At 39.7% G+C, this 13,167-nt stretch overlaps 1 protein-coding gene across 6 annotated transcripts in view; it reads left to right on the top strand.

Moving 5' to 3' along the window:
* MED12L (mediator complex subunit 12L) overlaps positions 1-13,167 on the top strand; it is a 319,956-nt gene that overhangs the window by 25,070 nt on the left and 281,719 nt on the right. For all 6 annotated transcript variants that reach the window (XM_038571215.1, XM_038571217.1, XM_038571216.1 and 3 more), the window contains exons 2-3: positions 4,909-5,013; positions 10,399-10,590. In XM_038571215.1, the coding sequence (XP_038427143.1) occupies positions 4,909-5,013; positions 10,399-10,590 (297 nt within the window). The remainder of the gene's footprint in view (positions 1-4,908; positions 5,014-10,398; positions 10,591-13,167) is intronic.

A 13,167-nucleotide genomic window follows, 5' to 3' on the forward strand; every position in this document is an offset into this window, starting at 1 on the left:
GAAACAAGACAAAAACCATAGCAGCGGTACTAATTGCTGGCTGTCTTCACATAGTGTGGTGGTTAGAGACCGGAGGTTCTTTGGAGTTCTTTACCGACGGTGTGATCTTGGGCTAGTTAACCTCTCCGCTTTATTTCCTCAACGGGCATGTGGAGACAGTCGTGGGAGCTCTCTGGCAGTGGAGGAAACTGAAGGACAGCTTCAGTTCCAAAGGCCCCTGAGAGCCACTCTTCCAAGCAGCCGGAGGTTCACATCTGGACGGTCTGATTGCAGACCCTGGACTCTTCGCCCACTGCTCTCTCTCTCCCTCTTGCGTGTATTTCCATGTAGTCCTCCTCCAGCATTGCCACCACCTGTAGCCTAGTGTCCCAGCCCTAAATGCAGGGCGGGCGGGTGTGTGTGTGTGTGTGTAGACTGCTGGACCTGCACTTTCTTCCATCGTGTTTTGCCGCAGCAGCGGGTACAGGGCTCTTGCTGACGTTTCACGATGTGAATGAAACTCAGTGCTTCTTAAACCCAAAACCCACAAAGGGGACCTGAGTCCCCTTTGCAGAAGCAGGCCTCTGAGGGGTAGGAGCAGCCCTCCTCTGTCTTTGGTCCCCGGGGGAGCCTTGTGGAAATCTCTGGGGGCAGCGTAGGCTGTTGCTGTGGTTGGGGTGCCACCATCCCTTCGCGGGCAGGGCCAGGTGTGCTGGCTGTACTCTGCGGACAGCTGGGCTCAAGCGGAAGATGCATCCCCCCGGGCGGTCAAATGTGCCACTGGACTATCTGAATCTTGTTCTTTTCCCCTTTCTATTCCAGGTGGGCATCTGTTTACATAGGATCTCAAAGGTTTTGTTTTCTTTTTGCAGGATTTTAATAACACATTGATGTACACTGAGTTTCTGAGCAGTATAACTTGTGTGTTCGTGTATTTGGAGATTTCGTTTTAGTTTGAAACTTTACTAAGAGTTTTCACCATTTCAGAAGAATTGTATTGTGCAGTTCTGGCCGTTGGAACTGGCAATAGAACACACATGATGCCTCCATTTGTAGGCACTTCATTGTGGTGATTCTAGGAACAAACACAACAGTTCTTCATGTCTCCAAGGGTCTCCCTTCTCAAAGTTTAAAGCGCCCCTGAATTACCTGGGAATTTGTAGCTGCAGATTGTGATTGGGGGATTTGTGATGGAGATTTTGCTTGCTTGCTTGTTTGCTTTTTGATTGATTGACTGATTGATAGAGATTTTGCATTTTTCACAAATCCTCGGTTATTACACACTGTTGCTGGCTGCTGGCCAATGGAATGAGCTTTGAGTAAGTGAAGGTCTAGTGTTGTATGCTTGAGCATATTCAAGCGCCTATGTCGTTATGACTTACTTTAGAAAAAAATTTTAGAGGGAGGGTATTATATTGACTTAAAATATTTTTAAGTATTGGTATCGGAAAATTACTGTTGATGAATTTCATTTCAGACTCAGGGAAAGTTATTATAAAATATTTTATTTTCAGGGTGGTTCATTGAGTTTGACGGGGTGAGAGCCACTGCTGCTCTGGGTGATTAGGAGGATCTGTCATAAATACAGATGGGATTACAGACCCCAAAGTCAAGGGAGAGTGATTCAGAATATGCTTATGTTAATTGTTCAAAACAGGTTATCATCCTCCTTCCCTCCCTCCCTCCCTCCCTCCCTCCCTCCCTCCCTCCCTCCCTCCCTCCCTCCCTCCCTCCCTCCCTCCCTTCCTTCCTTCCTTCCTTCCTTCCTTCCTTCCTTCCTTCCTTCCTTCCTTCCTTTCAAGTAGGCTCCATGCCTAACATGGGGCTTGAATTCAGGACCCTGAGATCAAGAGTCACACGCTCTACTGACAGCCAGCCAGGTGCTCCACACTTATTTATTCTTTCAACAAATATTTATTGAATACCTGATGTGTGCTCTCTGTGCTTGGCATGCATCAGTGAACAAAATAAAGATCCTTGGTTTCATGGGCCTTACCTTCCGGTGGGGGAAACAGACAGTACACATTGTAAGTAAATTATAGGGCATTTTAGGTGTTAAGTGCTACAGATTATTGGAAGGTTAGGAATGCTGGAGGCGAAGAGAACGGAGTGAGCAGTTCCACTTTTAAATAGCATCCTCAGATTTCTCATTGAGAATATGAAATTTGAGCAAAGTCTTCAGGTGCTTATATAGTTGGCTGTGGATACCAAGGGAAAAGCCATCCAGGCTGAGGGAACAGATAGGACAAAGACCCCGAGACTTGGGACCATCCAGCAGACATGCTTGATTGAGGAACTGCAAGGAGACCAGTGTGGCTGGAGTAGGGTCAGCTAAGGCAAGTGTGGTTAGGGATGAGGTCAGAAAGGTAAGAGGGGCCAGATCATCACACAGGAACTTGTAGGGCATCATAAGGCCTTTGCTTTTACCCTGAGTTGGGGAGTTAATGCAGGTTTTGAGCAGGAGTAACATGATCTTGCTTAAGTTTTAAGAAGCTCCCTGTGACTGCTGTGTTGAAAGTAGCTTTCAGGGGGTGTTTGGGGGGGGGCACCCATAGAAGCAAGAAAGCCAGGTAGGAGCCATCGCGGTATCCGAGCATGAGATGACTGGGAGGCTGCATTGGTGGTGGTGAGAAGAGGGTCGGATTCTGGATGTATTTTCGTGCAATTTAGAATGCGAGATAAAAAGTTCTCACAACTCAGGGCTTCCTTCCAGCAGTACCTGTGTGGATCTTAGTGTGTGAGGAAAACCCGATGTGGTCGACAGACAAGGAACCGCGTGGTTCCAGGTTCCTTTACTTCCAAGGAGTGTGTCTGAATGCATGTGTGCATATGTCTGCAGGGCGTATCTTTCCAGACTATTGGTTCACAGTCAAATACGTGGAGCCTTGGAGTACCTTTGGAGTAGAAAGTGCAGCAGCACGAAATGGAACTAACTGCTCCTGAGAGCCTCACACATTTCCTCTTGATTAAGCCAGAGCGTATTTTTAGTAAAACATATGTTGTTACTCAATTAATGTTTCTTGTAATACTCTGATGGTAAATCACAAGATAAAAATTCAATTTTCTCATCCCATTCCCCTTCTGATCCCATTTATCCCCTTTCTTTCTTAGACTCCCAAGACTACAGACATTTTGTTAGCATACTCGCTTTATTTAAGTTGATTGACACCTTTCTGGCTTAAAATATATGCATTATGTAGTTTTGCCCTAGATGTTCAAGTAATTATTTGAAAATGTGGGAGCAGTTTGAGATGTGTTGAGATGTGTATGTAACTCATTTTCTGTGCGGGTCACAATTTCAATGACCTTCATGCCTGGAGGAGACTCGATTATCATAGAGCTAAACTTCCTGTAGCGGGGTCTTTTGAAAGCTTGCCAAAACCGTGGCTTGCCAAGATGTTAGGTAGAGTACACACACAATTAAGTAAAGTTACATGGCATGTCTCCAGGAGACCTCGGCTCTCAGCCAGGCCGACCTTTCAGGTGCTTATATGTCATAAACTATTTTGTCCTAAGGCTTCCTACTTAATCACAGCAGTGATTTTGATCAGTTGGTTTTCTTTTTTTCTTCATTTTACGCTTGAAGCAATTACTTACGAAGATGAAATATGCATTCTCATTCTTGTGCTATGGCTAGCATTACCCCAACGGTTACTTAGACCTTTTCTTGGCTTACAGTGAGGAGGAACAGGAGGCAGCTTTATTTACTCAAACCTTTCCCTTTTATTCTTTTAAGCCTATATTCTAGGAACTCCGATATAGTTCCGTAGCTCAATGATTTGGGCAGAGCAAGGTCGTCGTCGTCGTCATTGTCGTCTTCTTTTTCTTTTTTAAAGCCTTGGACTATTTCTGATGTGTTGTGACCTTGGGGAGAAAAGTTTTCCTATATCTATTCAGTAGGAGATGTTTTTAAGGAGTTCTGTATTTATAGACCACATTTTCATATGGCATTTGTACTTCAGTAGCATGGAGTCATGGAAATTTCTCTTTCTAGTCTTGGCTTGAGAAGACAGCATTTCAGTGTTGGCTCTGTCCAGTTACTGTGTTCGCTTAGTGTGAGCCTCATTCTTCTCGTCTGTAAATGAGCTACATGGTACATGCTTACCATTTACCTTAGAATTTGGTTAAAGATCAAGTGAGCCAAGATGCATGAAAGGATTTTGCAAGCCCTAATCTTCCCTTCAGATGCTGCTGGTCATGGTATTATGGTTATCACAAAGCTTATGCCTATTATGAACTCTTCATTTCTATCTTTAACTTGCTATAGGGTCTTAGATAAGTGGAATGTGCCATTTTTCTTGAACATAAATAAATCAGGGATGTGCATAGGGTCTGGCAAGGTAGGGAGAGCCCAACTATGGGGCCTTTGGAAGCAATTCTAGTATACACATTTCTATGACTTTGTTGCTGCGTGTGTGTGTGTGTGGGGGGGGGGGATTTTTGCTCATTTTTTCTTTTCCCAAAGTATTAGTTAAAATTTTTAAATTTATAGAATAATCAAGAAAATGGTATAATGAATGCCCGCCCACATTACCCTGAGTTAACAGTTGTTAATATTTTGCCACGTTTATTTAACTCTCTCTGTACCTTTGTGTATTGGTTTTCAATCTTCAATTTCTGCTCTCTCTTTGATGTACATTCAATAGTTTTTTTTTTTTTTTTTTTTAAGATTTTATTTATTTATTCATGAGAGACACAGAGAGGCAGAGACATAGATGGAGAAGCAGGCTCGTGGCAGGGAGCCCAATGCAGGACTCGATCCCCAGACCCGGGATCACGCCCTGAACCAAAGGCAGACGTTCAACTGCTGAGCCACCCAGGCGTTCCTCAACGGTTTTCTTTTACACAGTCACTACTCAGGCTGCAGTATGCTGGGTAAAGTTGGAGCTTTTATGTCCTTCTGATTAATTGATACCTTTTCTTGAACAGGATGAACTTACTGCTGTGAATGTAAAGCAAGGCTTCAACAATCAGCCAGCCTTTACTGGAGATGAACATGGCTCAGCCAGAAATATTGTAATTAACCCATCAAAGGTAATGCAAATTGTCTATTTTCCTAAAACTTCTGAAAAAGTGTGTGTGACACCCTGAATAGTTAATGTCGATAAATTAGTGTTATTTAAATCACCATTCATACTCAGAATTTCCCAGAATATCTGATATAAGGTCCTGCCCTAGGACCAAGTAGGGCTCATGCATTGCATTTGGTCTAAAAGAGACCATGCATTGCATGTCTCTTTGGTCTATTGTAATCCAGTGCAGTACTGCTCTCCACCTTCTCTCATGTTGTTTTTTTTGTTTTTTGTTTTTTTTTGTTTTTTTTTTGTTTTTTTTTTTTGGAGGAAAGGGGCTTTCGGAACTGCTGTCCAGATAATTTGTCTTATATTCTAGTCCTACATCTAGATTTGTATGATTGTTTTTTCATGACAAGATTCAGGTTAAATATTTTTGGCAAGATGCCTACATTGCACATCAGAAGACACGCAGTGCCAGTTTGCCCTACTACTGGTTATACTAAGGTGGTCATTGAAGGTGGTGTCTGCTGTTACTTCACGTTGTAAAAGTAGTTATCTTTTCCTTGTAGTAGTCTCTGGAGGGTGATACCTTGAGACCAAATGAATATGCTATTCTTCAGTACAGTTTTATCTTGTGATTGTATCATCAATTGATAATGCTTGCTGAATGAGTTATTTTACTGGTGGTTGCAAAATGCTGGTTTTCCAGTTGTCTTTTTCTTATACGTTTGTTAGTTGGCATTATTTTATAAAAGGACACCCCATTTTAAAATTCGTATTTTTAATCATTTTATTGTTTTAAGTAGGCTCCACACCCAATGTGGGGCTTGAACTCCCCATTCTGAGATTAAGAGTTGCATGCTTTGCTGACTGAGCCAGCCAGGTACCCCAGATACTTCCGTTTTTCTTTTTTTAAAAGTAATCTCCTCATTTTACATGGGGCTTGAACTCATGACCTCTGGGATCAAGAGTTGGATGCTCCACCCACTGAGCCAGGCACATGCCCTGACATCCCATTGGATGAAGTATCACTTTGAACTCCAGGACTCTTTAAAATTTGATGTCTCATCTTTTTGATGATTAAGTTGTCTCTCACTTGGCCAGGGGGTGCCTTTAACCTGTTTCTTGGGTGCTTTTGACTTCCCCATCATTCTTTGAGCACTTCCTCACCTTTGATGCAGTAACATGTGCCAGATACGTGTTCTTTCTGTGCCCCAGCCCAGATCCGGATGCTTGGCATGATTGTTGCTACTAGAGTATCCTAACTCCTAGGTCTTTTCAGTGGACAGAGATGGGAAACACCATAGATACCTGTTTCTTCTTTTGTCTTCTCTCCTTTTTCTTTTTTCTTTCCTTGCATCCATCTACCAGTTCTTACCCAGTACCACAGGGTTTTTCCTTTTTCCTGTTCCATCTTTGTATCTCCTTTCTCCCAAAGTGAGAATCCTGGCTTTTAGTAAATTCAGTATATTTATTTATTTACTCTGTTTTACAATGCATGTAAGAAAGTTCCAGGGTAAACTAAACTATTCTGATGCTACTCTGACAACAAAATTACTATGTAAAATTTATAATTTTCCTATTATACTTTTGGTCCTTAGACTAATTTTCATTAAGGATATATAGTCAGAATGTTGTGTCAAAAAATTTCTTGAATTAAATTCTTTTTCTGGGTGGTTATTTTAGTAACATATATAGGAAGAGTCATTTGTTTTCTGTTTGTATTCTTTTAAGGTTTGATTTTTCTCATCCTTTTTGAATTTTTATTTTCTGAATATTGAAATACTTTTATTAAATTGAAAGCATTATACATGTGAATGAAATCAAACATACCAATAAACTTACTTCCCCTTCACCAGAGAGATAACCACTGTTAAAGTTTTGTGTATTCTTTAAGATCTGTGTGTGCGCACGTACACATAAACACATATGTACTTTTCAATTTGCTAATTAACTGAAATATGTAAACAACGTGAAAGAAAACAGAAGCATTTTCTATAGATAGTCCCATCAACCAAACACAATATTTTTAGTTTTGTCTTTTTCCAGTCTTCATATACTTTTTAATATCACAACCACAATTATATATAGATTATATGTATATATAAAATATATATATTATATATATGTGTATCTATCTATATATATGTTTTTGAGATTTCATCTATTTATTCATGAGAGTCAGAGACACAGGCAGAGGGAGAAGCAGGCTTTTCGCAGGGAGCCCAACATGGGACTTGATCCCAGGACCCCAGGATCATGCCTTGAGCCAAAGGCAGATGCTTAACCAACTGAGGCACCCAGGTGCTCCCAGCTTTTGTTCTTTTGGAAAAGTTTCCAGAAGCATATTTACTTGAGTTAGAAGGTGTATTAGTCTGTTCGGGCCTCCATAACAGAATACCACAAACTGGGTGGCTTAAACAACAGAAATTTGATTTTCTGAGAAAAAAATTATTTTTTCATAGTTGAGGAGGCCAGGATCAAGGTGGTCCAGGATCAAGGTGTCAACAGGTCTGGTTTCTTCTGAGGCCTCTCTCCTTGTCTTACACAAGGCTGTTCTCTCACTATGTCCTCACATGGTCTTTTCTGTGTGTGCTAGTTAGTATTAGGTATTTCTTCCTATAAGGACACCAGTCCATTGGATTAAGCCCCACCCTTATGACTTCATTTGACCATAACCTCTTTAAAGGCCTTATCTCCAAATACAATCACATTGAGGATTAGGGCTTCAACATCTATTTTGGATCCATTTTGGAGGACCACGATTTACCGTAAGAAAGTATGAATGCTGTGTGTTTCTTGATAAAAACTGCCAAATTGTTCTGTTGTATCAAGTTTTATTTCAATTTTAATAACTGAATAAATGGAAATAAGACCCATTACAGCTTCTGCTATCAACCCTTCCTGTGAGATTTACTCAAGGATTCAAACCTTCTGAAGGGAATTTGAGCTTATAAATATGGAATACATGAACTGTAGTGTAGTCCCTAAACTTTTTTTTCATTTTCTTATAAAATGAATTACTTTCAAGATGGCTTTGGAGGGATGGAAACAAGTTTTAAATTACACTTTCTTTCTCCTACCTTGTCTGAGGGGGTGCAAATTGGTACAAAGCTTATGGAGGGCAATTTAACAATGCTGATTAAAATTACAGAATCGTACAATCTGAATTCTGGCAATTTATCTGAAATCTGTAGCTGTACATGTATGAGATAACAAATAGGAAAGGCTATTCATTTTAAAGTGATTTGTAATAGCAAAAGTTTTGGGAAAATACTCCAAACGTACGTTAGCAGGGGCTTGGTTAAATACAATGTGTACATCCACGCTGTATATTATTTTGTTAAAGTGAATGAGAAGTTCCCCATACACAGATGTAGAAGGGTCTCAGATATTTATTAAATGTACGTAAAGAGGTATTCATGTAAAAAAGAGAAAATAATGTATTCGCGTTAGTTCATGTGTATTCTTTTGAAGAAACACTGGAAAGACATAAAAAACTAACCACTGTGATTACTTGCAAGTAGGCATTGGGACTTGGGAATGATGCTCCTTCTTTAGGATTGGAATAGTGTGAATATAAAATTAAGTGCATGGTAACGTTTAGATTTTTAAAATTTTTCTTTCTCTTGAGGGAATTTTAACTTAGTTTATATAGTCTGCAGTGGTTCACAAGGTTGGTTAGGATGTAAAACGCACATATAGTCACATATTCCGTTGTTATTAAATACATAAATTATAATTGTAGAACAGATTGCTGGCTAGTTTTTTTAAAAAAAATTATGCTTTTATTTATTATGATTAAAACCCTTATACAGAATTGCAAATAAAGGGACTTTTTAAATTTAAAGAACCAGTGTAAGTAGGGGTTTTAAATTCTTTTTTTTTAAATTTTTTTATTTTATTTTATTTTATTTTATTTTATTTATTCATGATAGTCACACACAGAGAGAGAGAGAGAGGCAGAGACATAGGCAGAGGGAGAAGCAGGCTCCATGCACCGGGAGCCTGACGTGGGACTCGATCCGGGGTCTCCAGGATCGCGCCCTGGGCCAAAGGCAGGCGCCAAACCGCTGCGCCACCCAGGGATCCCGGGGTTTTAAATTCTTGATATAAAGACCAAATACTGATTGAGAAATTTAAGCAATTTGCGTCTGTTGGCAGCTTGTTCCTAAACAACTGGTTTTGCTAAATTTTTGCATTTAATTTGTTTCCTGTTTAAACATTCAGCACACAATTGCATAAAAAAATACCATGAAGTTTGTTTAAAAAAAATTCAAATCTTTTTTCTAATTAATTTTTTATTACCATATTATATTAACACAACAAAAGAGACCTTTTTATTGTCCATAAATCATAAGGGTCAAGGAATGCCAATTCAGATTAAGAGAAACATGTACCAGCTTTTCACCTTGGTAGATAAACTTGACTAATTGTTTACAACTGTGTTCCAACCTACATACTAATTGTTTATTGACTCATGAGCATTAACTAAGGTAGTGATTCTTATTTTGCTTCACCAAGGTAGGTATTTTATTTTAATCATGGTTGCCACTGTCTGCTAACCTCATTTGTTGCTTGTATCATATTATTAAAGAATTCCCAGGGGCTTCTTGGAAATTCTAACAAGTTTCCTGTGGATTCACTTAATTTTTAGGTATTTATCCCTTTCCTTCTCATGCCTTTCTTCCTCTTTTGTCCTCTTTTAGTTTGGGTAATGCAAAAATGCCACAGTCTGATTCACAGGAACTCCCTTTGCTACTTTCTTCCATTCAGAGCAGGTAACACTAGCTTTCTCTTGAAACATTTGTACTCTTGAAATTGGCAGCCTGGTCAAAAATGGTGAATTCTTAATTTAATCGAACCCTTTGTAATTTTCCATTTAAATAAAATTTCCTGGACTCTTTTCTTTTTTTTTTTTTTTTTTTTGAGAAGCACTGAACGTAAACACAAAGTTTTCCTGTTCAAAAATATATGCTATTAAGATGAAACCAGAAAAAGAATGATTACTGTGTGACTACTAGACTTTCTGCTCTTGCATGCAACACGTCTCAGGAAACACACTGTCTCCAAATGTGTGTTTAGTCTGAAAAAGAAGTACGCATTGAAGATTAAAGCAGAACCCATTCTCTTGAAATTTATTCAGGATGTAATTAATTTCATCTTACCAGAGATTTTCAAAGGCTCTTCTTTTTTCCTTGAACCACTTGTTAACAAAGGTGCTGTGGGAGTTTTTGCATTACGTCAGTATGAGTAAATCACAACTCTTGACTTCAAGGACTTAAATTGCCATTTTATTTTCTGATGGGCCTGTTTGAAGATAGGCTCCTAAAACAAAAATAAAATACTACTATACATTACTAACACACTTACTGTCTTCAAACTTTTTCTTTCGTTTCCACAGATTGGAGCTTATTTCAGCAGCATATTAGCTGAGAAGCTAAAGCTTAACACTTTCCAGGACACCGGAAAGAAGAAACCACAAGTTAATGCTAAAGATAATTATTGGCTGGTTACTGCTCGATCCCAGAGTGCAATTCATAGTTGGTTCTCTGACTTAGCAGGAAATAAACCACTTGCTATTTTGGCAAAAAAGGTATTATTTCTTACAATGTTTAATTATGATCTTCTAGAAATCAAGATGTTTGAGATGATGTTCAGGTATATATTTCTTTCCCCCTGTTCTTTCCAAAACTCAAAAGTTTCAATGACAGGTACACTGTACCAGGTGTGTGCTGCACGTAACACTGTTTCTCCCTTTATTTTGATGGCATGTGGTGCCTAGCACATCTTGACCTAAACAGTCCACACAGGATGTAGTTTATATGGATTTTAGGTAGACAAGTTTTTAAAATCGAGAATAGGCAATAAGACTTCATTTATTTCCATTATATTTTCGGTTTCCTTAGGCCAGGATGTCCAAAATGTGTTATTCAGAAATTCTTTTTTTTTTTTTTTTTTTAAAGTTTTTTTTTTTTTTTTTTAATTTTTATTTATTTATGATAGTCACAGAGAGAGAGAGAGACGCAGAGACACAGGCAGAGGGAGAAGCAGGCTCCATGCACCGGGAGCCCGATGTGGGATTCGATCCTGGGTCTCCAGGATCGCGCCCTGGGCCAAAGGCAGGCGCCAAACCGCTGCGCCACCCAGGGATCCCTATTCAGAAATTCTTGCTTTGATGTTACCTCCATGTCTTGTAAAGTACCAATCCAAGTGCTTAAAAGCGAAGTCTCCTTCTTAACAAGTAGGATAGTGATTCTGTGTGTGCTTGAAAAACTTCTTTGAAAAAGTTTTAGAATAGAATGGGCAGGTTTATTTATAGCTTCCAGTGATCTCTGGCTTCTTGCACACCTTTGATATCATCCCACATGTCTTTTTCATCTGGCCTGAAACCCTTTAGTCTTAAGGGTGACCATCTTCTGTTCTTGATAGTAAGTGTTCCTAACTGGTGTGGTGTAGGCCTGGCTTAAAGGAGAGCTCTTTTTGGTATTTGCTTGTTTGTTTTCGAAAGCAACTCTGAAAATAGCCTGTAGCTCCCATTGGCTTTCTTTTGCCCTAGTGCCACCATAGCAGCCTGTTGCCTTTCATAGATTTTTGTGATTAAAGGCAACTGAAATCCTCAAAAAGGACAACAATCAGCGTAATTGCTCTGTACTCTGTCTCAACACATGCTGAACCGTGTAGGATTTCTTTCCCAATAATGAACATTTACCATGTCGGCCCATGATGATCTGTCTGTAGGTTGTATCTGAAGGCCCCGTAAGTCAAAGGGCATCCTTTGATATTTGATGACTTTCTTCCAATAGTTCATACCCTCCATGTTGGTCGGTACCTTCATTTCCCTTAGAGCCAGGCTGATGTCTTTCTTTTTAGGTTTTCCTTTTTTTAATAAGCTTTCAGAATCCCTTTTTTGGATATTTTCTAAAAGCGAATACTGGTGAGGAAATGATGCCTTTGCTTTAGTGGTATAGTGGTCGCTTATCTTTTAGGAGGGAGATAAATCACAGTCTAGTGTATTAACTGTTGTTCTTCTCTGTATTAGGAGCTGCTTCTGGCCAGGTCAGGTGTTCCTCAGGTAAACCCTGACATTAATTCTATGCAAAGTTTTCTCCTCTCCTCTCCTCTCCCCTCCCCTCCCCTTTGCATTACGTATTCCCCTCCCCTTCTTTCCTTCTCTTACCATTGACTATACTTCGAAGTAGTTATTTCTTGGGCATTTGACAAGTCCCTCCCTTCACTTCTCCCCTCCTCAGCATATCATATTCTTGATACGGCAAAAGCTCTTTCATAGTTGGGTTAAAAGATTGCATTCTCTGCATGTTCTTTGTGTTAGAAAGTTCAAATACTTCTTTAATTTCTGGTATTTACCTGTGAGGTGGCTTATTACAAATGGCCTTAATTTTCCTGCTGAGATCTTGAGTCCTCTTTCAGCTCTGTTCTAGAGTTCAGAATAGTTTCCTGGTTGGGATAGGTCAAGTTTCTGGGCCTGGTTTTCCGTTATTGTACAACTCCACAGCACTCCCAAGTATTTAGCCTGTAAAGGGCCTTTTAACTCAATCACGGTCATAGGTAGATTTGGAAAAATAGACTCATAGTCTCCAGGGATATCCTTCTGGCTCTTGAACAGTTGACTAGGTATGACATGTCCGCTTCAGGTGACATTGATTACTGTGGTCTATGGAATTTCCTTTTGCCTCCACTTCTGCTTGGTGAACAGAGAGCGTCGACAGTGACACTCATGGAAGGGAAAGGCGCTACAAGGTGATAACAGCCGTTTTGTGGCTGAAAAACCATCACATGCTAGGTGGTGGTTTCCTTCTAAGTTTTCTTTTACTACTTAGATGCAGCTCTATCTTGATGTAGATATGAAACAGCTGTGCAGTGATTGCCTAGGTTCAGTTACAAGGTGAAGTCAGGTGGTTTCTGTGCTGACACTGGAATCCATGTGTAAGGAAGTCATACTGCAGTCACTATAAACAGGATTTCCTTCCTTAGTTGGTCCACACTGCATATTTGACAATTCTGTCAATATGTTGTCTTCTTTCTTATTTAAATAGCCTTCTTCACCTATGTTCTTCTGAATTTTAAATCCCTTGATTTGAACCAACCATTTCTTCAGTGGTTCTGCCAGTAAGGGCAGTGAGCTGGAGGTAGGCCTTAGCTTGTTAATGAT

This window comes from Canis lupus, chromosome 23 (assembly GCF_011100685.1).
Source record: "Canis lupus familiaris isolate Mischka breed German Shepherd chromosome 23, alternate assembly UU_Cfam_GSD_1.0, whole genome shotgun sequence".
NCBI lineage: Eukaryota > Metazoa > Chordata > Mammalia > Carnivora > Canidae > Canis > Canis lupus.